This window comes from Pseudorca crassidens, chromosome 9 (assembly GCF_039906515.1).
Source record: "Pseudorca crassidens isolate mPseCra1 chromosome 9, mPseCra1.hap1, whole genome shotgun sequence".
Lineage (NCBI taxonomy): Eukaryota > Metazoa > Chordata > Mammalia > Artiodactyla > Delphinidae > Pseudorca > Pseudorca crassidens.
The window spans coordinates 35620655-35647995 of record NC_090304.1 but is presented as its reverse complement, the minus strand read 5'-3'; the positions used below and the strand labels follow the sequence as shown (position 1 = coordinate 35647995).

Sequence of the window (27341 nt, the reverse complement as noted above, 5' to 3'; positions counted from 1 at the left end):
TCTGAGACCTCTAGAAGATATGGGTGTGGACTTACATGCCAGCATATTGGAAATGTACTTAACATGATTATTGGCACGTTGTAGGTACTCTCCTTGCTCTGGTTCATCTTTTACTGTTTTTGTTTTGTTATGATTTTATAACTTAGGAAGAAGTTGGGGCAGACAGGTTATTCTTTTTGCATATGTGGTTTGTGTTCGTGTGAATAATTTCAGCATCTTTTAAAAAGTCATTAATTTCTTCATTTATTGTCTTTCTACAGTTATTTACTAAATACTTTATGCACAGAGGGAAGCCTCACTGACAATAATATTTAACATTTCTTGAATATTTAGTATTTTCTAGACACTATTTAAAACATTTGAAACTTTATCTAATGTAAACCTCATAATAACCCTGTTATTTGGTAGGGGTAGGTAGCATTATTATCATCCCCATCTTACAGATGAGGAAATTGAGGCACACATGATCAGAGTCACATAGCTAGTCAAGGAACCAGTTGGGATCTGAACCTGTGTGGTCTGAATCTACAGGCTCCTCTCTTAGCCTCTCTACTGCCAGTCCTGATGGTGTTAGACTTGCTTGGAAATAGTTCACATTATTGAATTGTAGAAGGGTGGATTCAGAAGGGTTGAATGATCACTTTTCAGTCTATCTGAGAATACCAGATTGGTCAGGCTATGGCTCATTGATTCCCTTGATAAAGGGTAGCATTTATAAAAGGCCAGAGAAGAGCTTCGGGACACATTTAATGGATGTGGTCAGCAGGGAGAGAGGGTGACGGGTGTAGGATGAGAAGGCCTCGGGTCTCTCTCGCGCAGCCTTTTGCAAGATTTAAGCCTTAATGCCCTAAGGTACCTGTTGTATATGATGAATTAACTTCTCTCCTAGACATCTAAAATGGTCTTGCATAAGTGCTATCCTTGGGAGAATTGAGCAAATAATTACTCAAATAATTTGTGTTCTTTTTTTTTTTAATGACAGGTCATAGTCACTAGACTGCTTGCATGACAAGAATGGATGCATGCACTGAATTTAGGAAGAGAAACTGTTTCCTCCTAGTCTGTCTGGGAACAGTTTCCCAGCCTTTGTTTGTGTTCCTCATTTGGAGGACAGTGTTTGTAACTTGCCTACACTGTATTTAAGACTATAATTTGATTTTAATTTCCTGTTATTAGCTTGGTATGTCAATATGTAGTCCCATTCCCATAACTGGACTGAATTGATTATACCTTTTGAAAATATAAATAGCAAACTTGTACAGTAATATATTGTAAGTTATGGGAGGTCAACCTTTTTTCAAACTAATCTTAATAAAATCACACATAAAATTCTAGTCTTATAAAAGGTCACAGCCTCAGCTGTAAATTGTTAAGATGTTTTTATTTTTATTTTTTTTACATCTTTATTGGAGTATAATTGGTTTACAATGGTGTGTTCATTTCTGCTTTACAACAAAGTGAATCAGTTATACATATACATATGTTCCCATATCTCTTCCCTCTTGCGTCTCCCTCCCTCCCACCCTCCCTATCCCACCCCTCTAGGTGGTCACAAAGCACCGAGCTGATCTCCCTGTGCTATGCGGCTGCTTCCCACTAGCTATCTATTTTACGTTTGGTAGTGTATATATGTCCATGCCACTCTCTCACTTTGTCACAGCTTACCCTTCTCCCTCCCCATATCCTCAAGTCCATTCTCTAGTAGGTCTGTGTCTTTATTCCTGTCTTACCCCTAGGTTCTTCATGACATTTTTTTCCCTTAAATTCCATATATATGTGTTAGCATACGGTATTTGTCTTTCTCTTTCTGACTTACTTCACTCCGTATGACAGACTCTAGGTCTATCCACCTCATTACAAATAGCTCAATTTCGTTTCTTTTTATGGCTGAGTAATATTCCATTGTATATATGTGCCACATGTTCTATGGTTCAAATGCAGATCCCCAGTTGACAAAAGGCTGCCTGATGATCCATGCGTTTCATTTTCCTGGGATCATTTCAAAGCTTCAGCAAGCCCAGTTAGATAAGAAACAAACTTTTGTTTTCAATATTTTCACCAAGTGATTCCAGAAGTTAACATACTGTTTTATTTTGTTTTATCTCTTTTATCAAGATGAATAAACTCTCCTAGCAGTCTTGGTCAGTTTTGTCCAGTTATTGCTGCCCTGTGACAATATTTTAGGCTAGCAACATTTTTTTTAATTTTACTTAAAGATGTGAGTTTTATATGGTATTAGAAATTCAGGTTGAAGCATAGTGATTAGTAAAGAACTTGAAAGTGTTTATATTTGACATGGTGACAGTTACTCTAAATGAGAAAGAATGGATGAATTATATTTTGCCACCAATGCAGAGTTCCAAAGGTCATAAAATAACATACCACAATCAGGAAGTTTTAAAAATGTTAATCATCAGATACTTATTAGAGAGAGTTTGAAAATAAAGTAAAAAATGGTTTGTGCCAAATTATGTGCCTGGACTAAATGGACTTGGTGGCACTTATGTTACTGTAATCACAGTTCATAGTATTTTCAAATTCATGTAAAGGGGTTTGTCTCTCTTTGAACGTTTGGAATTACGGTCTTACTCATTAAGTATGTTAAAGGTTGATTGGAATTGTTGACTGCTTTAATCAGTAGTCACAGCAACCTTTTATATGTAAAAAAAAGAACCTTTCGTGTATAATTATTTTTTAAAAAGCCTTCTGTGGCATTTTTATTTTTTTTAATTCAAGAATTTATTTTATTATTATTTTTTTTTGCGGTACGCGGGCCTCTCACTGTTGTGGCCTCTCCCGTTGCGGAGCAACAGGCTCCAGACACGCAGGCTCAGCGGCCATGGCTCACAGGCCCAGCCACTCCGTGGCATGTGGGATCCTCCCGGACTGGGGCACGAACCCGTGTCCCCTGCATCGGCAGGCGGACTCCCAACCACTGCGCCACCAGGGAAGCCCGGTAGTGATGTTTTAAAATACACAGAATTTGAAGCAGTTTGCTGAAGCTTGTTGACACATGACACAAAGATAGGGGTTTTAAATGTTTTCAGATAGCCACCAAAGAGATATTACTGCATGCAGATTTTTAACTTGTATTTACAAATATTTCATGTCCAAAGCATTGCAAAATGAGAGTCTTGATTTTTCCCATGTACCAAAAACACATTCACCTTAGATTTCAATGACAAATGTAGTGTTTTTAATATTGCTTTTTTTAATAAAAGCAAATACATACTCAAGATACAAAATTTGGACTATAGAGAAAGGAAGGAAATATAAGGAAGTAAAAAAAAATCACTCCAGAATCTCACCACCTAGAGATAATCTCTTTTAACAGTTTAATTTTTTGACAGCAAGAGTGAAATTTATCTCATCGTCTTAGTTGAGATTCTCCTAGAAGCAGACCCTGAGCTTAGGATTTTAGTACAATGATTTATTAAGATAGTGCTCCTGGGAGGAAGAAGTAAGGGTGTGGGCATGCAGGCTTGGGCAGGCAGCTCAGCAAGGGTGCCATTTTAGGTGAAAGGTCAGAGGTACCCTGATTCACCTGGGGTTCTGAACGTACCCCAGCTATCATCTCCCCTTGAAGTAAAGAACCTCCCATGCCTGTCAGTCACTGGCTCTGGGCCGTGGGGCTGGGGGTTGTGGAACTTGTAGGTAACTTCTGGCTCCCTACAAAGTGGCTCCAGTGCCCAAAGGGACCCTCTGAGGGCTGAGAGATGAGCCATTAGCAGAAAGGCATTTGAAGTTGGGAGATGGGCACAGTGAACTGATAAAAGGGATCCAACAGAGTTCACCATTCATGTTTATGCACGGAGGCAGTAGATAATGAATAAATACATTAATATTGAAGGATCGAAGTCGAGGCAGCAATGGTAAGTAATTAAGCATTGTGTTTTCCTTTGCATTCAGCTTATGCTGCTGATAGTGAGGTTATTAACATCCATTGGTTTGTAATAATCGGTTTGATTCCCTGTTGCAAAAGCTGAGGTTCAACTGATAGGCATACTGCCCTTAGACTGGTGCTAGCTCTTGAGGCCAGGTGCCGTCCAGCGTGGCCTGGATTGAGGGGTGAGAGTGGAATGTAGCTGAAACGGGGACCGTGGGCGAGTAGCAGGGTCGGTTCTCAGCATCTTAGGGCCAGTTTTAAGATAGGAGAAAAGCAAGAGATCTAGATGCCTTGGGACGGATCAAGAAATGAAGAGCAAAAGGGAACAAAAGACACTACAAGGAATGCCTTGGCTGAAATTTATGAGAAAGGAGAGGAAACCATGGTGCCAGTAATCCAGATGATGGGTAGTTGGAAATTATATTACATTTGACATTTAAAGTTATGTTTATGTTCATATTTACGAATGGATGTGCCTGATATAATGGGAGTTCTGCCAAACCAGGGAACCCTGGAATGACAGCATATCTTGGAGATGGAGAACTCAGAATCTCCCCCATCCTTCCTGGTGGCCCAGCTCCATCCTATTCTCCCATCTGTGTTGAGAATTACCTTTTGGACTTAAATGAGCTTGCTTCTTGGTTGACTTAACCATGCTGTTAAGAATGGGAGAAAAAAACTTAACATTTTAGATAAAATAAGGGACTCTCAAACCCTTTTTTATAGTAACTATTGAGCTGATTTTAAAAATTCAGAGTGAAACTAAATATAGATGCTAGTGATGTCAACAAAGAGGACCTTTGGTGAAGTGAGGTCCTAAAGATTCACCTGCTGAATATTTAAAATTTTATTGTAAGTGATTTTATTTATGTCTAGGGACTATCTAGTGCTCATCTAACTGACCCACTTTCAGTTCATCGTACCTGTATACCTTGGTCCTTGCTGGTCCCTCTGCCAGGAAGCTCTCTTCTTCCTTATCTTATTCACTATTTAGTTCCTTCAAATGTGGCATTTTCTTCATAATTTCTCCCCACTTGGGCAGAATTAATTATTCTCCTGTGATGAGTTACCATAGCATAATTAGAGCACATTGTTTTAGGACTTACTGTATTGTATTATGGTTTCTAGTCTAAGAGGTTTTTTTTCCCTCCCTCCATCCAAACTGTGAGTTCATCAAGGGCAAGGAAAATGTCTTATTTATCTTGGGGTTCACAGTGCTTGTGATCCAGGGCAGTGCCACAGCTGTCTCATAAAAGCTCATGAGAGCTCATTGTACATAACTTCCCAACTCTGTGGTCAGTAATGTCATGTTGGTAGTTCACAATGTCCGGTTATTGACACCACAGAAATCAGCAAATGCTAACTTTAGGGTTCCGCCATCCAATAGTCAATTGTTAAAAATTTACCAGCTCTACACTGTCCGTGACATTCTGCTATATAGAAGATACTCAAAACCCCTTTGTTGAAACAAAAAAGAAAAAAAAAAAAAAACCAATTGTTGAAATTGAGGCTCTTCTGATACAGAAAGGGAAATTGACCTTCTCTCTTCCAGGAGTCTCATCAGTTTAATTTGCGACTTTGTCATTATTGTGGGATTCCTGGGATTCCTGTTAATTATCGTAGGTTGTTATCAAGGCAGGCTGTTAACAATGAACATTTATGTTTGGATCAACAACTAAAAATGTGAACATTGTTTTGTTTCCTGATTATTTGGCTTGCAGGGTGGAGTTTTAGTAAAAATTACTGAAGCGTGCCCTCCTTTGAACTGCTCAGAGAAGGATCACATTCTCCCAGAGAATCAGTGCTGCAGTGTCTGCAGAGGTAAGAGGGCTTGGCATGGAGCTTTGGGTGGGGATGGAGGGCAGGGATTGAAGGTTTAATGACTAGTGTGATGACAATAACAACTGTCCAAAACTCTGCTACTTAGATATGTGTATATGCTATTTACCGTCCTCAGTTATAGTCTTATCAATTGCAAAACGGGGATAATAATCCTATCTACTTCCTAAGACTGCTGTAAGGATTAAATGGGATAATGCATAAGCACCTAGCATCATGCCTACCACATGATAAATATTCAGTGAACGATGGTTCCTATAATAATAATAATAGTTCCTGCATCATTATTGCATTTTTTTCTCATGAGTGGGATTGGGAAACATTCTTATCAGCTCTTTCCATGGGCCAGTTCCCCTATCTGCCAGAGGATGACATACACTGAATCCTTACTCATAGATTTATATACTGCTTTTTTATTTCCTGCAAGGAAAAAAGCTTCAAGTAAGTAGCACTTAACTGCTAATTAATGCACGAGCAGAAATTATTTTGCCGCCTATTCCTGAAATTCCCCTCTTTTCCAAATTTATTTCTTCAAATCCTCTGGATCAAATATCACTTCCTCTCTGAAACTTCTCACCCAGGCAGAATTAAATAGATTAGGAGAATCTGAAATTGATTTGAAATCTTACCAAAAAACATCCAGTTAAACTCATTGCTATTATTTTAAACCTCTACCCACCATACAGTCTTCTCCACATTCTCACATATCCAGTGAGTTAGATTCTTTCCGGTTTACCTTGGAAGCTTCTAGAGTTAAGAAGCCGGAGCATAACAGTTTAGCTCAGGTTATATCCTATCTTACTTTTTTCTGTCTTTTCTCTAACCCAAGCATTGGCAGATATTTTCTGTAAAGGGCTACAAAGTAGATATTCTCACCCCTGCTGTTGTATTGACAAAGTGGCAGAGGTGATAGGTAAATAAATCAGTGCAGTGTTTCATTAAAATTTCATTTTGAGAAACGGGTGGCAGCTCGTAATTCGCTGACCCCTCCTCTAGTACCTTCTGATATATAAAAGTATATATTTGATCATGGCATGTTTTCAGCTTGGGCTGAGATTTCTCTTTGTGGTTAGTCTAAGAGAGCTGTGTTTTGGTAAAAATTCCCAGGAAAACTTAGTACCTGGATAACCGTAAATGGCTGTTAGAATTCGTGGTATGCCGTCAGAGTATCTCCCCTGATTTATCTGCTTTCATGGCTACAAGTGTATTTGCTGCTCAGATGCTTTAGAAAGACGAAAGATTGACTGGAATTTCAGAGGGATGCATTTGTTGGTAACTGATAGGGTTGTTAAGTAGGTCTTATAAGTTAATGCAAAATCCATCACTTGATATTTGTTCAGGTGCCACGTGGGACTCAGTGTATGTAAATCCTTTCTGATTTATGGTTTCATTCGAGCAGGATCATTGATTATCCCACAGAAATTCAAGAAGATTTTCATTGCTCTGACCCAGTTTACAACAGACTGGGTACCACAGCTTCTGCTAGCACTTCTCGGGGATGCAGAAACTTTTTTTTTTTTTTTTTACCAACGAAGATGCTGAGAGATGGGACATCTCATTGCAAAGTTGACTCATTTAAGGCTCCTGTTGCTAGCGACCTGGTGGCTTTTACCAAAGCTAAGTCAGCTTTGAGGGGAAACTGGGAGGCAGGAATAGGGCTTCATAGATGCGATCATAGCCAGGGCCAATCTGTACAGTTGAGGATTTTCTTCTTCCTCCCACCTGCTTCCTTCTCAGCCGGGAAACTACCAGCTCTTTTTATTTAGCAGCTGATGGTTTTTCTTGGAGGCGCGTGTGAGTGAGGGAGTTATTTATGTCCCTTGACAAGTCTGTGTTTTAACAGGAACCAACGTGTGTCTTTAGAAGAGATAGGGAAAAGGTGGAGAGGTTCTTTTCCTGGGAAGCAGGTTGAATGCAACCATTTGGGTATATGGATTCTCTTAGGTTTCTCCTATTTATTCCTATCTCAGAATTCAGACCTAGAATGAAAACAGCGTTATTTTTGACTGAAGCCCTTGTCAGCACCATTTACTGTCATTACCTCCTTTCCTGTTGACCCATAGCAGAGAGGAGCCCAGAACATTCAGCCCACTTGTCCACATACTGGGACTTGCTCTGCACATTGGACAATCAGGAAATGAAAAGGGTATTTGTCTGGGCAGTGGGGCGTTCTCTTTTTCATAAAAATGTAAAATTTATGTGGTGATGGACAAAAAAATCCATCCAGATGCGCTTAAAGGTCCATTGTCTTGACATGTGCTCTCCATGAATTTTGCTCTGTGTCTCTTAATTCCAATTTATTTCCCAACAGCGTCCTTAAAAATAGCCTAAGAGTTTCTCACAATATTGTGGGAGATATTTTTCCCCTTTGACTTCTGTTTGTCTTTTACCTTTTCCTCTGTGCTCGTGTTTTCTGAGTGGAGTCTTGGAAGATGAGGGGGGCTGGACAGTTTTGATTCTAATTAGACTGGGAAAGCCCGCTGGGCCTCTTCTAAGGCACGTTATTCAGTTCTCCTTCCCCCTCCTCCTTGCCCCTCTCAAAACCAGAAAGTAATGAAAAGATGAGAAACGCTCAATTTCTGTGTAAACTAATTTTTATCCTGCATATGGAGGGGCTATACCATTTGCTTTGTGGATTGAGACTGTCTCCTGATTGACAGGCAGCGAGCGAACAGAGAGAGGTAAGACTGATGACCTGAAATACTTATTTCAGGGATGAGCACAGTGGTGTGATTTCAGCTGTGTGGTTTCTGCCACCCTGATATTATTGATTACAGACACGGAAGTGGCTGTAGCCTCTTTCAATACCTGTACTGAAGGCCCTTCAATTAGCATATTTATCATCTCTCTTTGTCTTACTGGGAGTGTCAGGTCTTTAGTCTGAGGGAAATCACCCCTCAGTATCATCGCTCAGAAATCTGAGTCAAAGCCTTTCTCATGCCTGCTTGGGGATTTGAAGTTTTCCAAGGTTTATTTTCATTAGGTTTAGACTGGAATTTGAGAAAGCACGGACGGTGCTTTTTGCCCCCTGTTGGTTGATTAAATAGTATCCATGAAGCTCTCCAACTTGGAAAAAATAACGCTTTTTTTTGTTTGTTTGTTTTTGCGGTAGGCGGGCCTCTCACTGTTGTGGCCTCTCCCCTTGCGGAGCACAGGCTCCGGACGCGCAGGCTCAGCGGCCATGGCTCACGGGCCTAGCCGCTCCGTGGCATGGGGGATCCTCCCGGACCGCGGCACGAACCCGTGTCCCCTGCATCGGCAGGCGGACTCTCAACCACTGCGCCACCAGGGAAGCCCTAACGCTTGTTTTAATGATTACATTTTTTTTTTCCGGTACGCGGGCCTCTCACTGTTGCGGCCTCTCCCGTTGCGGAGCACAGGCTCCGGACGTGTAGGCTCAGCGGCCACGGCTCACGGGACCAGCCGCTCCGCGGCATGTGGGATCTTCCCGGACCGGGGCACGAACCTGTGTCCCCTGCATCGGCAGGCGGACTCCCAACCACTGCGCTACCAGGGAAGCCCTAATGATTACATTTTATGAATCGATTCTTTGAATGTAGGAGAAAAGGGAGGGATGAAGGTATGTTCCTACCATAGAGAATAGTCCTGTCGTTTTCATGTCAATGACTGAATGAAATTATTTTCAGTACCAGCTGAAGGCTCTGTTTCATCTGTGAAATAGCATTAAGACCCATTTTGCAGAGTTATAACTTGTTTCCTCAAGACCTAACGTGTTGGCTTGATTATGAAGCTAATTTTTTTTTTACACTGAGTCATGCCCATTTTCTGATACGGTGGTATGGTGATACAGCTCCCTCCCCCGCTTGCTTCCATTCAAGGAGAGAGGTGCAGATTATAGCTTTATACTGGGTTTTTCTCTTTGTGGGAATCAGACCTAAGACCTTCGAGTTAAGGATAACAGGCTCTGGCTGATTTATACTGTTCGTTGTATCAGCAGAACCGATATCCACACTCAGTGCTTGGACACCTTGACTCTTCAAATCTTGGGTAACGACAAATGCTGTAACTCATTTCTCTACCCTTCAGAGAAAAATGAAGGTAATCAGCTGAACAGGTAGTTATATCCACAGGGCTACTGGTGCAGCCAGGATGCTGTTAGGGACAGAACTGCAGGACAGTTAGGGAAAACACATGCAAAAAGAATCACGATGTTAGACGTTGGCAGGGAGAAGCCACTTTGCAGTTGCTGGGATCCACCATCTCAGTCACCAGCGACACTACCCAGAGCAGCCCTAATCACTGGTGCAGTTTGTTTCTGACGCCTCGGGACAGTGTGTGCTGGCAGCATGAAATTTGTTTATCCTCATCATTACCTTGAGGTAATGGCTATAGCAGGAGCCCGTCCACTTAAGCATAAGGCCACGAGGGTGGAGAAAGGGGAGTGGGTACCGGAGTGACATCTATGCTTCTGCCTTGGAAGGAGTAACAAAAGTGTGGCTGTAGCCCCAGCGGAAAAAGATTGCTCATAAGTTGCCAGTGCTCTCAGTTGAAGGGGGAACAAAAACCAACGTGACTGTGTCTTTTCAGGATCGCTCCGGGAGAACACACCGATCGTTTGGCTCATCCCAGAATGCTTGCTACATACACTCCTTAGGGTTTTATTCCCTTCATAATTGGCTCTAATTTTATCTTCAGTGTTGCCAGTGACTTTGGAGGGTTTGGCCGCATGTTTAAGCTTTTCAGTGTTGAGGAAAAAGTTCTTTCCGACATCTGTTCCCAATGTGTTTATCTGTAATTTTAATTCATGCCCACTTGCCTTGTCATCTGGCCTGGGCTGAAATTAGTTGAGATTATTACTTGTACTACTTAAGATTTTATGCCCTTCAGTTAACTCCTCCCAAAGAGTCTTGGTGTGGCATGATCTTCTTTTTTTCTAGACCTCCTCATCATCTTAGATGAATTTGTAACTGAAATGGTTTTAGAGGATTTCAGTGTATTTGAGGTGAAAAGAGACCTGTAAAAGAGGCACTTAATCAGAAGGTAAACTAGTGCCTGTATAGAGGAACCCATAGTTTATAGATGGGTCAGGTCCTCTGCATATTGATAGATGGAATCTGATCAAAATACCTGCAACCGTGGACCACAGTGGGCACTGGAATGACAAGGCTATATGCTCAGCTGTTGAGGTTGGGGACAGAGGGCCTTTGGAGAAGAGTTCAGTCTCAGGGAGCCCTTGAATTCTGTGTTCCTGAAAGTGCCACAATGGATCCAGGCCCAGGGAGCCTTGGGAAGGAGGCACATTGCCCCAGAGAGAAGACCTGAAACTAAGACCAGGCTGCCTTGGACTGGAAGACCCCTAAGTGTTGACTACTGTAGAAAAACCAGTTGCTTTCTAAGACAGAACCTGTGAGAATCCAGAGCTCTGTCTCTAGTAGGCCCATCCTGATGTTACAACCCTCTGTCCACAGGAGCTAAAGGACTGTCTTCACCCCTCCAGGGCCCAGGCTTCTGTGGTATGTATGTTGGTTGTGGAGTACGTTAGGGCATCCTGTTCCCATAAAGGATCTTTGGGCCGTATCCCTCCTATAGGGCCAGTCCATGGGTGGAGCTGTCTCCATACCAACTAGGCACATGGAATATATTGTACTCGGTTTACCTTTGCTCCTTGTGACTTTCAAGCTTGGGCAAGCAGCAGTGATATGAGGAGTATTGGCTTTCTAGGATCTGAGTTAGTGTAGAGGAAGCTGAGGTGCATTTTCAGATTGTCATTTCAAAGGTAACCTGCTTGACCCTTGGGGGATGCGGGAGATTGAGGACAAGCAGTGGTGCCCTATGTGGAATCAAACTTTATCGTAGAGAAACTAACTCCTGCCCAGGGGTAGTGACCTATTCATTCCTTGCTGTGGAAGAAGTCACAGTAGTCAACCGTAAAGATGCTTATCCATCGTTGGATGGAGAAACCAGAGATGAAGCAGAATGGGTGGATGGTTTGCTGTAATTATAAAAAGGTACAGAGTGGGATCTGGAGAGTGGCAGTGTGAGGGCTTCATTACGATGGGCAGGGTTTATTATATGCAGATTAGGCCAATGGATTTAAAGAAAGCAAAGAGTTTTACAAGTGTTATTGATCTTTCACTGGCAATAGAACTCTAGATTCAGGACCACGAAGGGAGTCCAAATTTTAGACCGCTCCCAATGAGAGGAGAAAATATGACCCCAACACTTAACGTTTCTTCTTTAGTTTCCTTGATCATGTCGTGGACACATGCTGCTCCCTGTGTTTGGAACTCTTACGATTTGTCCAGTCAACCTCACTCATCCCTCAAATCTCCTTTTGATACCTAGTGTTAGGACCCTTCTCTGTGATACATTCCGGAAGTACCTTGCTCCTCTCCATCACAATATTTCCTGTAACCCAACACTCAAGGGTAGCCATCCCTGCTAGAGTGTTAGATGAATGAAGGCATGTTTATGATGTTTGTGGCTTTTTTGTTATATCCCTATTGTGTAGCACAGCGGCTGGGCACACAGCAGGGGCTTAATAGTTGTCAAATGAATGAATAGTACCTCTGCCAGGAACTAAAGGAGGTGTTTGGAATAAAACCTGGAATCCCATTTCAGCAGATTGTGTGTCTTCCTCTGAGCATCTGCTCATTTCCATCACTCGAACGTAAATAAGCTCCAAGTGGGTCTTACTCATCTTGGTATCTCATCCGTGGATGGTGTTCTGTCGTGTGATGTTATTTTTCTTCTGACTTTGAGTCCCCAAGCAGCAAGTAATAATGGACTGTGTGCTGGAGAAAGAAATAAGGTTTGTTCCTTTGAAAGGTTCAAGGCATGTCAGGGACTAGAAATTGCTAATGACTGATGGAGTACTGGTCTCTTCAGGTCAGGGTTGGCGTTCCTTGAATGTCCCTTAATGGTTAAAATTATGGCTGGGAGGTCGTGTAGAGTGGTGGAGAGAGACTGGGTATTAGAATCATATTTGGGTTTATATCTCTCTTTCACCCTGCTAGCTACGTGACCACAAGGAAGGTAATTAACATCTTTGAGGCTTGGTTTATTCATCTTTAAAACACTCCTTTAGTTCTAGTTTTGAAAGACTGAGGATTTAGTCATTAGCTCTACAAATATTGGAGTGTTTATAATGTGTTGGGTATTGCCTTAGGCACAAGGGAAACAAACTCACAGGGTCCTTTCCCTTGAAGAAGTGAGCTCCTCATGTGAAGACAGACATTCAACAAATAAACACAGAAATTAACATGTAATTAGTAATTGTGATACCTGCTATAAACAAGAAGAATAGGGTGGTATGGGAGAGAGTAATGGGATTTTCTTTAGACCTGAGGGACAGGAAAGCCTTCTCTGAATAGAATATATTTAAGCTGGGACTTGACGGCTGAGTAGAAATTATTCTGGCAGGGATGTTTCATAATGTTCTGAGTTGGTGGGACAAGCTTGCAAAGACCCTGAATCAGGAAAGAGACTGGAGTACTAGAGGAATTAAAAACAAAGGCTGATACAATTGGAGGGAAATGACAGAGGGAGAGGAGAGCCTGTTTGTTGTTTCAAATCAAAGTTAAGGATTTTGTATTTTTTCTTAAGTAAAATGGGAAGCCCTCACAAGATTTTTAAGGGGGATTGTGACATGACCCAATCTGTTTTATTTATGTATTTATTTATTTAGGCTGTGCTGGGTCTTAGTTGCAGCATGCAGGCTTCTTAGTTGTGGCATGTGGACTCTTAGTTGTGGCATGTGGGACCTAGTTCCCTGACCAGAGATTGAACCCAGGCTCCCTGCATTGGGAGCACGGAGTCTCACCCAGTGGTCCACCAGGGAAGCTCTATGCCTGGCAAGTTAGAAAAACTCAATAAATAGCAGCTTTTATAATAAAAGTGTTCTCTGTATTTGGACCAGTACTAGTTAAATGATGTCACTGTGTGCTTCTAATTATAGGACGATAATTCCACAGACTCTAGAGCTACTTATTAAAAATATTCAAGTAAAATAACGTGAATATTGAGTATGTGTGCGCATGTGCGTGTGTATTCTACAATCTGGTCACAGCTTCTGATTCTGGGAAAAAAAGAGTGATTTAAGAAAGAGGGTGATAGATATATATATCATATATATATATATGGCTCTGTGTACTTTCACAAGTGCACTAACTTCTCTGAACTTCAATTGCTACATCTGTGAAATAGGGATAATAATTCCAGTTTCATAGGGTTGTTAACAGAGTTAAATGGGTTAATGCATCTGAAACACTTCACTGAGTGCCTAGCATATATTACATGCTCAGTAACTGTTAATCATTATTATTACAACTGTGCCAGATTATTTGAGGTTCTTTAAACTTACCCTTTTTCCTCAAGGGCTGGAGTTCCATTCCTCCCACTAGGATCTGTGTCTTGCCCCTTTTCAAGTTTCTACCTGTGATGAATCAAAGGTCAAGTTTTGCATCATCTAGAAGGGATTTCTTCTCTGACACACTATGATAATTTGTACTGCTCACAACTTACCTACCCCTGTATTTAGCTTATATCCCCTTAGAGTTTCTAATTTCCTTGTGGTCAGGGAATGTCTCACACATTTTGACGTTGCCCCCGGGAGCTTGCGTGGTGCTGCAGTCCACAGAGTGGGTGCCCCATACAAATTCAGTGGATGTTATTCACTCGTGCATAAAGGCAAGCAAGCACTGAATAAATATTGCTTGAATAAAGGCCTGCATTAATTATAAAAAAACAAAACATGTGTTTTTGGCACAACGGTGAGGCCCAGCCAAAGTGCATTTGTCCATAAACTGGGTTTGTCTCACAGGGGCCCTTCATTGTCCTTGAAATACAATTGACCCAACTCTCTGCATTGTGAATTGATATGGCACGTGCTTGATAGATATGCATTGGAAAATCAACAATGTTTGAGGGGCTTTTTTCCAGCCTGTCAAATGCATGTGGAAGGAGGACAGTTGCAGTCTTGGGAAAGAAAAAAAAAAAAAAAACGCAGCCATGTAACAAAGGATGCACATATGACATTGAGTCAAGGATTATAATGAAAGAAAATGTGATAACTTAATTGATCAATTCTGACGTGGGGAGGGAAGGCCAGGCACTTCCTCTGGCAAAGAAAGCTATGATGCCTAAAAATTGTCCCTTTGCTAGCAAAAACATCACGTACTTTTAATGGTTATTATAAGCTTTTCAAGTCCTTGTGAAAGTGCTCTTGACTGACACATGTTTCACAAGTCCAGCAAATTCTTCCTCTGATTTTGATTGGGGCAATCTCCAGTTAGCAGGTCAGATAGTGAGGCTGGATGTGATGCCACGCTCCCCCAAGCCTGTGGGTCTACTCTCTAACATCACAAGGAGCATCTACATCTTTCACTTTTTTTTTTTTTTTTTTTTGCTAGGTTTGCTCTGTGAGAGGATACAGGAAAAGTACATGGGCCTTGGAGCTTACCAGACTTAATTTAGAATCTTAGCATCTCCACTTACTAGCTAGATATTAATGAGTCTGGGCTTTTCTTATCTTGAAGCTGAGGATAACAGTGTTATCAACTTATTTGAACTTCTATGTCGTTGTCAGTATTATCATTATCATAATCATTATCATTCTCATCACAGTGGCTAACGTTTAGTGACCACCTAGTACGTATCAAGAATTGCTCTAAGTGCTTTATATGGATTAGCGCATTTAACTCTTTCCACACATATTAATAGGGTATATTATTATCCCCATTTAAAACATCTAGTGTAATGCCAGACATATAGGTACATGAATGTTATTATTTAATAAGAGTTGTTATCTTTTAGACTAAGTATGGTCTAAATCTTGTGTTGGTTTAAGATTCTGTTTCAAAGGAAAAACATTCTAGAATGTTATCACCAAAAGGAATTAAACTTGGAGTTGATATAGTTTAGTGTTTTCTATATTTTTTACAGCCAGAAACTGTTGTTCACATGATCACTATATCAAAAATATAAAAGCAAAGCTATTCTATTTGAATCAGGGGTGGGGGACTTGAGCCCTATCCGACAACTCAGCTGTGCCCAAGATTCTGAGGAACAGTGTGAAAATCACTGATGTTGTCCTTTCCTGGTATACGTACCTAGACAGGCAAAGCGATTTATTTTGTTTATTGGTATAGACCCTGAATTATAAATTAGATCTCCTCTCCAAGAACAGTTGTTTTTTTTATGAGACTGCAATATGTGATGTAGCAGTATAATTATTATTTGCTAAAATGTACTGAGTTAAAGATGATAAAGCACCTTCATATACCTTGTTATATTTGAACTTCACAATTCCTGTGGTGGGCGTAGCCTATTACTTCTTGTTCACCTAAAAATGATGCGTAACATAAATTTTTGGGGGGGTCGGGAGGAAATTGGTGCAGCTTGTCATAGAGGTAGGAGAAAAAAATATCAGAGACCAGAAATGTTGGAAAAGGGTGATTCTTTTGAGATAAGTTAACACACTGGAGTTGGCATTTGCCCAGAGGGTAGAATGGTAGCATCTGGCTTCTAATGGACACTGTTTAAGTAGACAGGAGACAAAGCCTGGGGCTGGTGTGAGATGCGTAAATCAAGAACCTTGAAGGGTAAATCCTCAGTGGGTGACTAGGAAAAATCCACTCTGCAAGAGAAGACTTGCCTATCAGTCTCGACTCTAGATAGCCAGTATGGCAGAGAAAAGTTTGCATTCCTGAAAGCTTAGGGCCTAAATTTATTCTACCCGTGTGGCTCAATCCTTATGCCCCAAGGCAAAATGTAATGTAAAGTGATGGTGGGTTGATAGTTCCCTCAGGCACCTGACAAAAGCAAACACAGATGCTCTCTGAAGAAATACAATTTTACAGCCCAAACCTCAAGTAATTTCCACAGATTAAATACTAAAACATATGAGCTCACAAATAAAAGACTCACTCAAAACACAAGAAAAGAAGTCCTCATGCATGATACTCAGCAAAACAAACTGTAAAATCAGATGCTGATTTTACTTTAATAAAGTCGGAAGACTGAAGATACTGGAGTTATCTGTATAAAATATGTCTAATATGTTTTTAAAAAAGGAAATTAAAAGATGAAAGAATAAGAGACCACAAATTTGATCAAGGAGACTGAAAGAGAAAGAAATTGAATTCTACAAAATAAAATTGTAAGTAAAATAAAAATGATATGGATGACTGAAACAGAACATGACACTACTTGAGAGAATTAATAAACCAAAAGATACATCCAAAGTTAAACAGAATTCAGCATAGAAAAAAGCAAGGGGAATAGTAAAGCAAGTCTAAGAAACATGGAGGAGAGCTTGAGAAGGAAGGAATAATATTTATCTAATTCAAATTCCAGAAAGAGAGAATAGATAAAATGGTGAAAAGAGAATGTTTGAAGAGAAAATACCTGATAATTTTGCAAATTGATAAAAGATTTAATCTTTAGATTCAAGAATCCCAAGGAATCCTAGGAAGAATAAATAAAAATAAATTCACACCTAAATACCTTAAAGTTAATGAATACAAACAAACCCCCTTCCCCATCAAGCAAACAACCAAATAAAATAGATCTTAAAAGCCACAGAGAAAGTGTTTGTCACATACTAAGAAATGATGATTAGGTTAACAACTGACTTCTCAAGAGTGATAATAGAAGCCAGAAAACAATGGAATATCTTTAAAATGTTGAGGCAAAATAACTCTATACCCAAAAAAGCTATTTTTCAATTAAGAGGGTGATCAAAGGACATATTTAGATAAATTAAAATTGAGCACAGTTACTATCAAAATATCTTCATTAAAGGAACTTATAAAGGATACATTAAGAAAAATAACCATCCTAGAAGGAATGTCTGAGATTCAAGAAGACTCTTGGGCAAAGAAATGTTAAACATGTGGTTAAAAAAGTATGCCTCAGGAAGCATGTTCAAGAACATTCCTTGCAGCATTGTTTGTAATTCCAAACCTGCAAATAACTCAAATGTCAATGTGTAGTATAATGGATAAATTTTGGAATATTCATGCTATGGAATATTATACACCATTGACAAATAAATGAAAGATAGCTATAGACATTAACATGGATGAATAGAAAAAAACCACCGTGGAAGATATTACAGTATGATTTCACATGTGAAGTTCAAAATGGGCAAAACTAAATAATCTATAATTTTGAAATACATACCTATGTATGGTAAAACTATAAAAATATGTAAGGGAGTGATTAACACACAAATTAAGAGAGTTGTCTGATGGCAGGGAGGAGGATTCATTGGGGACCTGTAATAAAGGGGTACTGATAATACTGTATTCATTTTATTTATATATTCATATATACTCATTTTATATATCTCTTATGTATCATAAATTTTGCAATAAAACAATTATAGAAAGACAAGTCATATAAGAAGGCAGTAGAAAGAAAATTCAGGATCAACATGGATAAAAGCCTTCAAGAAGGAACAACTTTAGCAAGTGTGTATATTAGGGGGAAAAAATGTGAAGCATGGGATGGTCCAACGTTTCCTAGTCCTACTCTTCTACCCCCTTGCCAGCTTACCTTTGCATATTGCCAAGGCGTGTTCTCATGTATGCTGACATATAATAAAAATGTCTCATGCTTTATTATTTGGAAGTCTTTTATTCTTTTCTTTCCTGATGTAAAATTTTGTTTGCTTCTTCTAGGTCATAACTTTTGTGCTGAAGGACCTAAATGTGGTGAAAACTCAGAGTGCAAAAACTGGAATACCAAAGCTACTTGTGAGTGTAAGAATGGTTACATCTCTGTCCAGGGAGACTCTGCCTACTGTGAAGGTAAGTGAACTATTTAATAAAGTCAGCTTGTGAGAAATGTATTCCTGGTGGATGTGGTTGAAGAATGAAAGCCTTCACTTGGTTCTGGTCCCATGGGATCCTATAAAAAATTATACCAACAATCTAGGATATTCTCTTCTTCTGACTTATCCAGGCTGCTTAGTAGCATGTAAAAGCAAGACCTTTCAATCACCAGCAAAACCCTAAACCCCTCATTTTATGTTGTCTTGTTTGGGTATATTGTCTTCTTCAATTTCAGTTAAATGTTACATGGTGGATCCTCTTTTTGAACGGATGCTTTGATACTAGCTTATACCCAATTGCCATCATCTTCACCTGCCAAGGGCAGAGTTTTTTTTCAGTTGTGTTTCCTAATGACTGATTCATGTGTTGCTAATTCCCAAACTCTACTAAAAGTCCCAGTGACAGATGGACTCATAACTTTGGCACATGGATTGGTATAGTAGGTTGGTGGCCTCAAGCATCAGTGACCCCCCTTTTCTACTTTATAGAGCAGAGCAACTCCTCTGTCTTACGTGAACTCCTCTTTCCATGCTCAGCGTGCTGGGGGCAAGCATTGCATACTCCTTTTCCTTTAATATAGCAGAGGATCAGGGATTAGTTCTGACCCTGGATTTACATGTACAGTGCCCTAAAATCTGAGCCCATCCATTTCTCCAGTGCTCACTGGCTCTCTCCCATCAGTTTAGAGAAATTCTTATAGGCAAAGTGATGGCTAGGCTGTTTTTCCATCCTGGTTGGACCTAATTATTCCTGTCACCTTTACTAGTATTATTGAACCTTGGTGTTCTGTTAATTAGGAAGGTAGATGTCTTGACTGGAATAAATGCTGCAAAATCTTGGTCACTGTCCTCCTACTGATTTGGTTCTCATGTGGGTCAAGTATTGTCAAGGTAAAGACAGTTGATGACAATAATGGTAAATTCCTTTCCATTCTTCTGTTTTATGTTGTTGACCCCTGCTTAACTTTTTGACTTTGACTAAAGTTGTTAAGGAAATGTTTCTAATTACTGTTAGTGTTCAGAACCTGGTAGAAAGCCTCTGTTTTTCATTTCTTCTGGAAGACTTTCTTTATTACTGCTTTGGTTCTCATTAGCAATATAAGTCTAACTAATAGTTAACCCCCAACACACACACTTTTTTCTACACTTTTTTTTCCTTTTGCTTACCTGTATAGATTTGAACTTGATTTGGGAGACATGCCACTTGGGAGGGTGAAGTTGCCCTTTAGTTATGAACCTTTTCATCTATCCATTAACATCATGTTACTTATTTGTCAGTTTTGAGGAAGAGGACTATTAATTTCAATACTTCACATTAACATTTATTTTTTATATCTTACCTTATGCTATTTTGTATTTTTTGTCAGAAAATTACTGTAATTTTAAAAATAAAAAATGTGAACATTTTCTTCTCCATTTATCATGAAAAAATCCCACAAGCCAGGTAATGGTCTAAAAAATTTGTTTTCTTACCTTCTGCTATATGTGGGGAGAGACTATGAACAATTATAAAAATGATAGAAGGAACCTCAAAATAATTTGAATCTTGATTCTACCATTGGCCGGTGTTTTAGTTGTCTGTTGGAAGCAGTACACCCACCATTCCTGGCTCCCCTTAGCTATTGAGACCTGGCAGAACCTGGGAGGAAATTGCTGGTACCAATGCTGTTTTGGGACTCTTTGACTCTCTCCTCATTTTTTGTTACATAGAATCAATTTTATGAGGTACCATTTGTGGTATTATGCCTACCCTTTGTGAGGCCTTATTTTATTGATTATGTTGGGCGATTCTAGGTCTGAATCCCTGTTTCCTTGAACACGCTTCTCAACTCGTTGTGTGCGCGGGGCCTTGGGTCAGTGTATACTGTGGTACCACCCTTGAGTCATGGTAATGTCCTCGGGCTTTAGTCATTTTTCTGTGATCAGGGGGACATTCTGCAATTCCAGAGGGCATGTTCATAATGAGAAGGATAGCACTTAAGGAGAAATGACTAAACGTTAGAGCCCATTTACAGTCTAAGAATAGAACTCAGGGACTAAAACAGGGGTCAAATACTGGGCAACAGGATGGGAGGCACTGAGAACCAAGTAGAGTGAATATCAACATTTAGAGCAAACGCCCTCCTCTCTCTTCATTCAGCCATCTTCAGCACACTTGGGCTTTGGGCTTATTTTCCTGTGGTTGAGTGGTGGCTGCCATAGCCCCAGACATGGTGTCCTCATACCAGCATCCCAAAGAAGGAAGGAAGGGGCAGGGGTTAAAAATCTTCTCTGTGTGAGGTTCTGTGTTTTTTTTGTGTGTGTGTGATGATCATATGGTTTTTATTCTTCAATTTGTTAATATGGTGTATGACATTGATTGATTTGCATATATTGAAGAATCCTTGCCTCCCCGGGATAAATTCCACTTGATGATGGTGTATGATCCTTTTAATGTGTTTTTGGATTCTGTTTGCTAGTATTTTGTTGAGGATTTTTGCATCTGTATTCATCAGTAATATTGGTCTGTAATTTTCTTTTTTTGTAGTATCTTTGTCTGCTTTTGGTATCAGGGTGTTGGTGGCCTTGTAGAATGAGTTTGGGAGTGTTCCTTCCACTGCAATTTTTTGGAAGAGTTTGAGAAGGATAGCTGTTGGCTCTTCTCTAAATGTTTGATAGAATTCACCTGTGAAGCCATCTGGTCCTGGACTTTTGTTTGTTGGAAGAATTTTAATCACAGTTTCAATTTCATCACTTGTGATTGGTCTGTTCATATTTTCTATTTCTTCCTGGTTCAGTCTTGGAAAGTTATACCTTTCTAAGAATTTGTCCATTTCTTCCAGGTTGTCCATTTTATTGGCATAGAGTTGCTTGTAGTAGTCTCGCAGGGTGCTTTCTATTTCTGTGGTGTCTGTTTAACTTCTCCTTTTTCATTTCTAATTTTATTGATTTGAGTCCTCTCCCTCTTTTTCTTGATGAGTCTGGCTAATGGTTTATCAATTTTGTTTACCTTCTCAAAGAACCAGCTTTTAGTTTTATTGATCTTTGCTATTGTTTTCTTTGTTTCTATTTCATTTATTTCTGCTCTGATCTTTATGATTTCTTTCCTTCTACTAACTTTGGGTTTTGTTTGTTCTTTCTCTAGTTCCTTTAGGTGTAAGGTTAGATTGTTTACTTGAAATTTTTCTTGTTTCTTGAGGTAGGCTTGTATAGCTATAAACTTCCCTCTTAGAACTGCTTTTGCTGCACCCCATAGGTTTGGATTGTCGTGTTTTCATTGTCATTTGCCTCTGGGTATTTTTTGATTTCCTCTTTTATTTCTTCAGTGATCTCTTGGTTATTTAGTAATGTATTGTTTAGCCTCCATGTGTTTGTGTTTTGTCCATTCTTTTCCCTGTAATTCATTTCTTTTCTTTCTTTTTTTTTGCGGTACGTGGGCCTCTCACTGTTGTGGCCTCTCCCGCCACGGAGCACAGGCTCCGGACATGCAGGCTCAGCGGCCATGGCTCATGGGTCCAGCCGCTCCACGGCATGTGGGATCCTCCTGGACCAGGGCACGAACCCGTGCCCCCTGCATCGGCAGGTGGACCCCCAAGCACTGCACCACCAGGGAAGCCCCCCCTGTAATTCATTTCTAATCTCATAGCGTTGTGGTTAGAAAAGATGCTTGATATGATTTCAGTTTTCTTAAATTTACTGAGGCTTGATTGTACCCAAGATGTGATCTATTCTGGAGAATGTTCTGTGTGCATTTGAGAAGACAGCGTGATCTGCTGTTTTTGGATGGAATGTCCTATAAATATCAATGAAATCTATCTGGCCTGTTGTGTCATTTAAAGCTTGTGTTTCCTTATTAATTTTCTGTCTGGATGATCTGTCCATTGGTGTAAGCGAGGTGTTAGAATCCCCCACTATTACTGTGTTACCATCAATTTCCTCTTTTATACCTGTTAGCATTTGCCTTATGTATTGAGGTGTTCCTATGTTGGGTGCATATATATTTATAATTGTTATATCTTGTTCTTGGATTGATCCCTCGATCATTATTTAGTGTCTTTTCTTGTCTCTTGTAACATTCTTTCCTTTAAAGTCTATTTTATCTGATATGAGTATTGCTAGTCCAGCTCTCTTTTGATTTCCATTTGCATGGAATATCTTTTTCCATCCCCTCACTTTCAGGCTGTATGTGTCCCTAGGTCTGAAGTGGTTCTCTTGTAGATAGCATGTATATGGAGCTTATTTTTGTATACATTCAGCGAGCCTGTGTCTTCTGCTTGGAGCATTTAATCCATTCACATTTAAGGTAATTATCAATATGTATGTTCCTATTTCCATTTTCTTAATTGTTTTGTGTTTGTTTTTGTAGGTCCTTTTCTTCTCCTGTGTTTCCCACTTAGAGAAATACCTTTAGCATTTGTTGTAGAGCTGGTTTGGTGGTGCTGAATTCTCTTAGCTTTTGCTTGTCTGTAAAGCTTTTGATTTCTCTGTTGAATCTGAATGAGATCCTTGCCAGGTAGAGTAATCTTGGTTGTAGGTTCTTCCCTTTCATCACTTTAAATATATCATGCCACTCCATTCTGGCTTGTAGAATTTCTGCTGAGAAATCAGCCATTAACCTTATGGGAGTTCCCTTGTATGTTATTTCTCATTTATCCCTTGTTGCTTTTAATAATTTTTCTTTGTCTCTAATTTTTGCCAGTTTGATTATTCTGTGTCTCGGTGTGTTTTTCCTTGGGTTTATCCTGCCTGGCACTCTCTGCACTTCTTGGACTTGGGTGGCTATTTCCTTTCCCATGTTAGGGAAGCTTTCGACTATAATCTCTTCAAATATTTTCTCAGGACATTTCTCTCTCTCTTCTCCTTCTGGGACCCCTATAATGTGAATGTTATTGTGTTTAATGTTGCCCCAGAGGTGTCTTAGGCTGTCTTCATTTCTTTTCATTCTTTTTTCTCTATTGTGTTCTGTGGCAGTGAATTCCACCATTCTGTCTTCCAGGTCACTTATCCGTTCTTCTGCCTCAGTTATTCTGCTATTGATTCCTTCTAGTGTAGTTTTCATTTCAGTTATTGTATTGTTCATCTCTGTTTGTTTGTTCTTTAATTCTTCTAGGTGTTTTTTCTTTAATTCTTCTAGGTTTTTGTTAAACATTTCTTACATCTTCTCGATCTTTGCCTCCATTCTTTTTGCAAGGTCCTGGATCATCTTCACTGTCATTATTCTGAATTCTTTTTCTGGAAGGTTGCCTATCTCCACTTCATTTAGTTGTTTTTCTGGGGTTTTATCTTGTTGCTTCATCTGGTACATAGTCCTCTGCCTTTTCATTTTGTCTGTCTTTTTGTGCATGTGGTTTTCCTTCCACAGGCTGCAGAATTGTAGTTTTTCTTGCTTCTGCTGTCTGCCCTCTCAGGTTCTGTGTTTTTAAGTTTGAAGAAAGTCCTTCCTAGAAGGTCCTTTGTAACCTCCTTGCCTCTCTCTCCATGCAGAAATCTTCTGCTTATTTTTCAGACCAGGATTATATCCTCTCCACCCTGAGACCAACGAGATGACTGTCATTGGTTTGGGCTAATTGTGTCCAACCCCCGGATTTGGAATAGGGGGTTTGCCTTCCCTGAGACTAAATGATCTTTGCCCTTTGTCTGAACTAATTAGAGTTGTAGCAGTAGGAGGCAGGTGTATGGGTGGTTTTGGGTGGGCACAAAGCTACGTATACTACATTCTTTTTTGGTAAAATTTAGCTTATGGCCATTTACCCAGCTCTGTCTTCAGAATTTTCCTCTGGGATGCTCACCACGTGCCTGCCTGGGTACTAGAGACTCTCAGAGGCTGAGTTCATTGTTTCACTATAGCATAGAGAGGAGTAGATAACTTATGAACTGCTTCAGGCAAGTTATTTTTTTCTCTGAGTAAGTGGAGTGAAAATGACCCGTATTTCACAAACTACGATGAACACGACTGGCTTGCAAATTAAAACAAAATATTACATACATTGTCCAGGCTAACTTGAAAAACCTCTTCAGGCTTTCAGTGGAAAAGGAAGCACAAAAGACTTTCAATTTTCTTAACTTCCTAAGGTAGTAGCAGAGATATAGTGTATTAGGGACTCCTGCTCTGCAGAGACTGTCATAGAAATTGCCATAGAGAAGATATGGGAACTCCTGGCCAATCAATAGAAGATAATAAGACCCTTTGTCAGCTGTGATACAATTCACAGGATTTCGTTTCATTTTGCCTCATCTGACTCGAGCAGGAACATTCCCCATTTTGAGAATTGCTGTAGTTGGACTTTGGTGTTTTATGAATCTGGTCTACTGAGGCTTTTTTACCTTTGGGATGGCATTTTCAATGGGTTGGTCTTAAATGGTTTCTGATTCATTAGCTTCAATTAGAGGTAGTGTCTGAGGAAAGTACAGCAGTTGGGGTCTATTCATGATCTTCTTGAATTTGGAGTCTATATAGAGTTTCATAAACTTTTTCTTCCTATAGTAAAAAGTTACATTGAAGAATAAAGAACAATGTGATGTGCGTATACATCATGCAATCTGTCAGGCATAGAGAGTACTACAAGTAGTATTAAATAATGTCTCCTACTTACAGAGTGCTCTGAATTTTTCAAACTCCTTTTATATATATTGTATTCTTTGAGCCTTCAGTAAATGTCTGAGGAAAATGGTAACGTTGGCCACATGAACTCCACTTTGCAAGTGAGGACAGAAAGACTCAGAGAAATGAAATAAAGATAATACTCGACTCATTTCTCCTCCAGGGCTTTATGCCCTGACTTATGCTGCTCCCTTCCTTCCCATCCCCCACCCTGTTCCAATGTGGTATTGTTCAAAATATTTGCTATCTCCTTCATCTAATGAAATCTGAATGGATGTGAGATGTGTACCATTTCGTAGTAGAAGATCTAAGAGCTATTACAGGGTTCCACCTCTTTCTCATAAACCTGCATTGTTCCAGAGCAGGGCCTCTCCTTTAGCTAGGGTTCCAGAATGAAGTCTACATAGAGCTGTGTGACAGCTGACAGGTGAGGAACATGTGGCATGGGTGAGAAATAATTGTGTAAATCACTGAAACTTTGAAGGGTGCAATTATCTGTTACCTTTGTGTGACTTAGCCTAAGCCTATTGGTACACCTGCCTGAATTAGTTGACCCACATCTTGTAGTTTCAGAAGGATACCTCCAACTAAGCGCTCATGACTGAAAGTAATTTTTTATGGAGCAAGCATTGAGAGTTACTAGAAAAAGTCTGAACTGTATGGATCATTAATAGTCTGCTCTGGCCCTGCTGCCAGGTAATAGATATTTTGCAGACCGCAAGTTGTAAACCAGTGCTTTATTATGGCCAGTTCCGATGTGGGAAATTGGTTTTCCCAATTAAGATGATGAGACAATGCAGGTCAAAAATTTAGCAAATTGTCTGGTATTTACTAGTGATTTAGTGGGTCACAACAGTTATCATCATCAACTTATATCAGTGTTTATGAGGATCTTTCTTGGAATTGGAAGAGTGTGTACTCATTGAGACCAGTACTTTGAGAAAGTGGGCTTCTCACGTCTGCATCTTTTGGGAGAATTGGAAGGTAGCAGGGGAGAGTGTTCTTAGTAGGAAGGACCAGGTTTTATCAGTTCTGCCAGGAGCATATTTTTAGCAGTGAGGTACCAAGTATAATAATTTATAAAGATGAAGTTATTCCTTCCTTGGAGAAACACAAGTGGAGCTGAATTCAAGGATAATATGTTGTGGAACAAAATGAGTTTTATTGGGTTGAATTTAATAATGTCATGTAACAAAACTGCTGAGATGTCTGAAACACAGCAACTGATTAGCAAGGTGATTTATAACTTCTTTCGCATGACGGAAAATGATGACAGGGTCTGACCCTTAGAGTGTTAAGAGGCTGGGAAAGTGGCAGAAAGGTCGGAGTTCAAGCAGAAAGAAGATTCAGAAGAACTAAGGGAGTAGATATTTTTTGGATGCGGTGGCTAGAGTGAGTGCACTGCTGTAGAAACAAGCCCCTGTGAATTCCTGATGAAGAGAATGAATGGAAAAATGGTGAGTATGCTTAGTTATACTTCTAATTCTCCAAGGATTAATTAGGTAACCCTTGTTTTGAAATTTTATAAAATGCACACGCCTCATGATCCATGTAGCCTAGTTTATGCTCAAATCTGGGCTTCAATCTCCTGCTTTGGACAGCGCAGGGATCAAAAGCCTCTTCTGGATTATTCATGTTAGTAAAAGCTTAACTCTAAGCTCCTGCTCAAACTTATTTCCAGGGGTTCAGAATGTTTGAGATAAGAATACCTCGGGGTATCCTTTTTTTTCCCTTTCTTATTTAGCCTGCATGACTAATGGAGAGATCTTCTGGTATTCAGATATCTGGCAACAATCTCACTGCCACCACCACCCTCACCTTCCCCGTCAGCCTTCCCAGGACACAGAGATCTCTAGCCATTGCTTTGCGTGTGATAACCCACTTGCCCCTTTCCTCCTAGCAGGAGATAGAGCTGAGCTTTCTTCCTGGGCCTGGCTTTTCTTCGCCTCTGCTTCTTTATTCCCAAGGCTGCTTTACAAAAGCATCTACTCCTGCTCTCCCACCTACTTAAACTCTTGCCTCTTCTTAATGACATCCCCCCACCCCCATCCCTATAACTTTTTTTTTTCCCTATAACTTTCTTTTTGGAATTAAAACAGCAAAAATATAGCCCAAATCCAAACCTTGGTTACTGCACTTGGGTTGAACCACGGGGTTATTTTTTCAGCTCTTTACTTAGGAAGGAGCCCCAGTCAAACCAACTGGGGCAGTGGTCAGGACTAGAGGTTAAAGTAGCACTT

At 40.0% G+C, this 27341-nt stretch overlaps 1 protein-coding gene across 2 annotated transcripts in view; it reads left to right on the top strand.

Annotated features, from left to right (window-relative positions):
• The window catches only part of NELL1 (neural EGFL like 1), an 865825-nt gene that overhangs the window by 208944 nt on the left and 629540 nt on the right, over window positions 1-27341 (top strand). For both annotated transcript variants that reach the window (XM_067749619.1, XM_067749618.1), the window contains exons 11-12: window positions 5608-5707; window positions 18370-18498. In XM_067749619.1, coding sequence (XP_067605720.1) covers window positions 5608-5707; window positions 18370-18498 — 229 coding nt within the window. The remainder of the gene's footprint in view (window positions 1-5607; window positions 5708-18369; window positions 18499-27341) is intronic.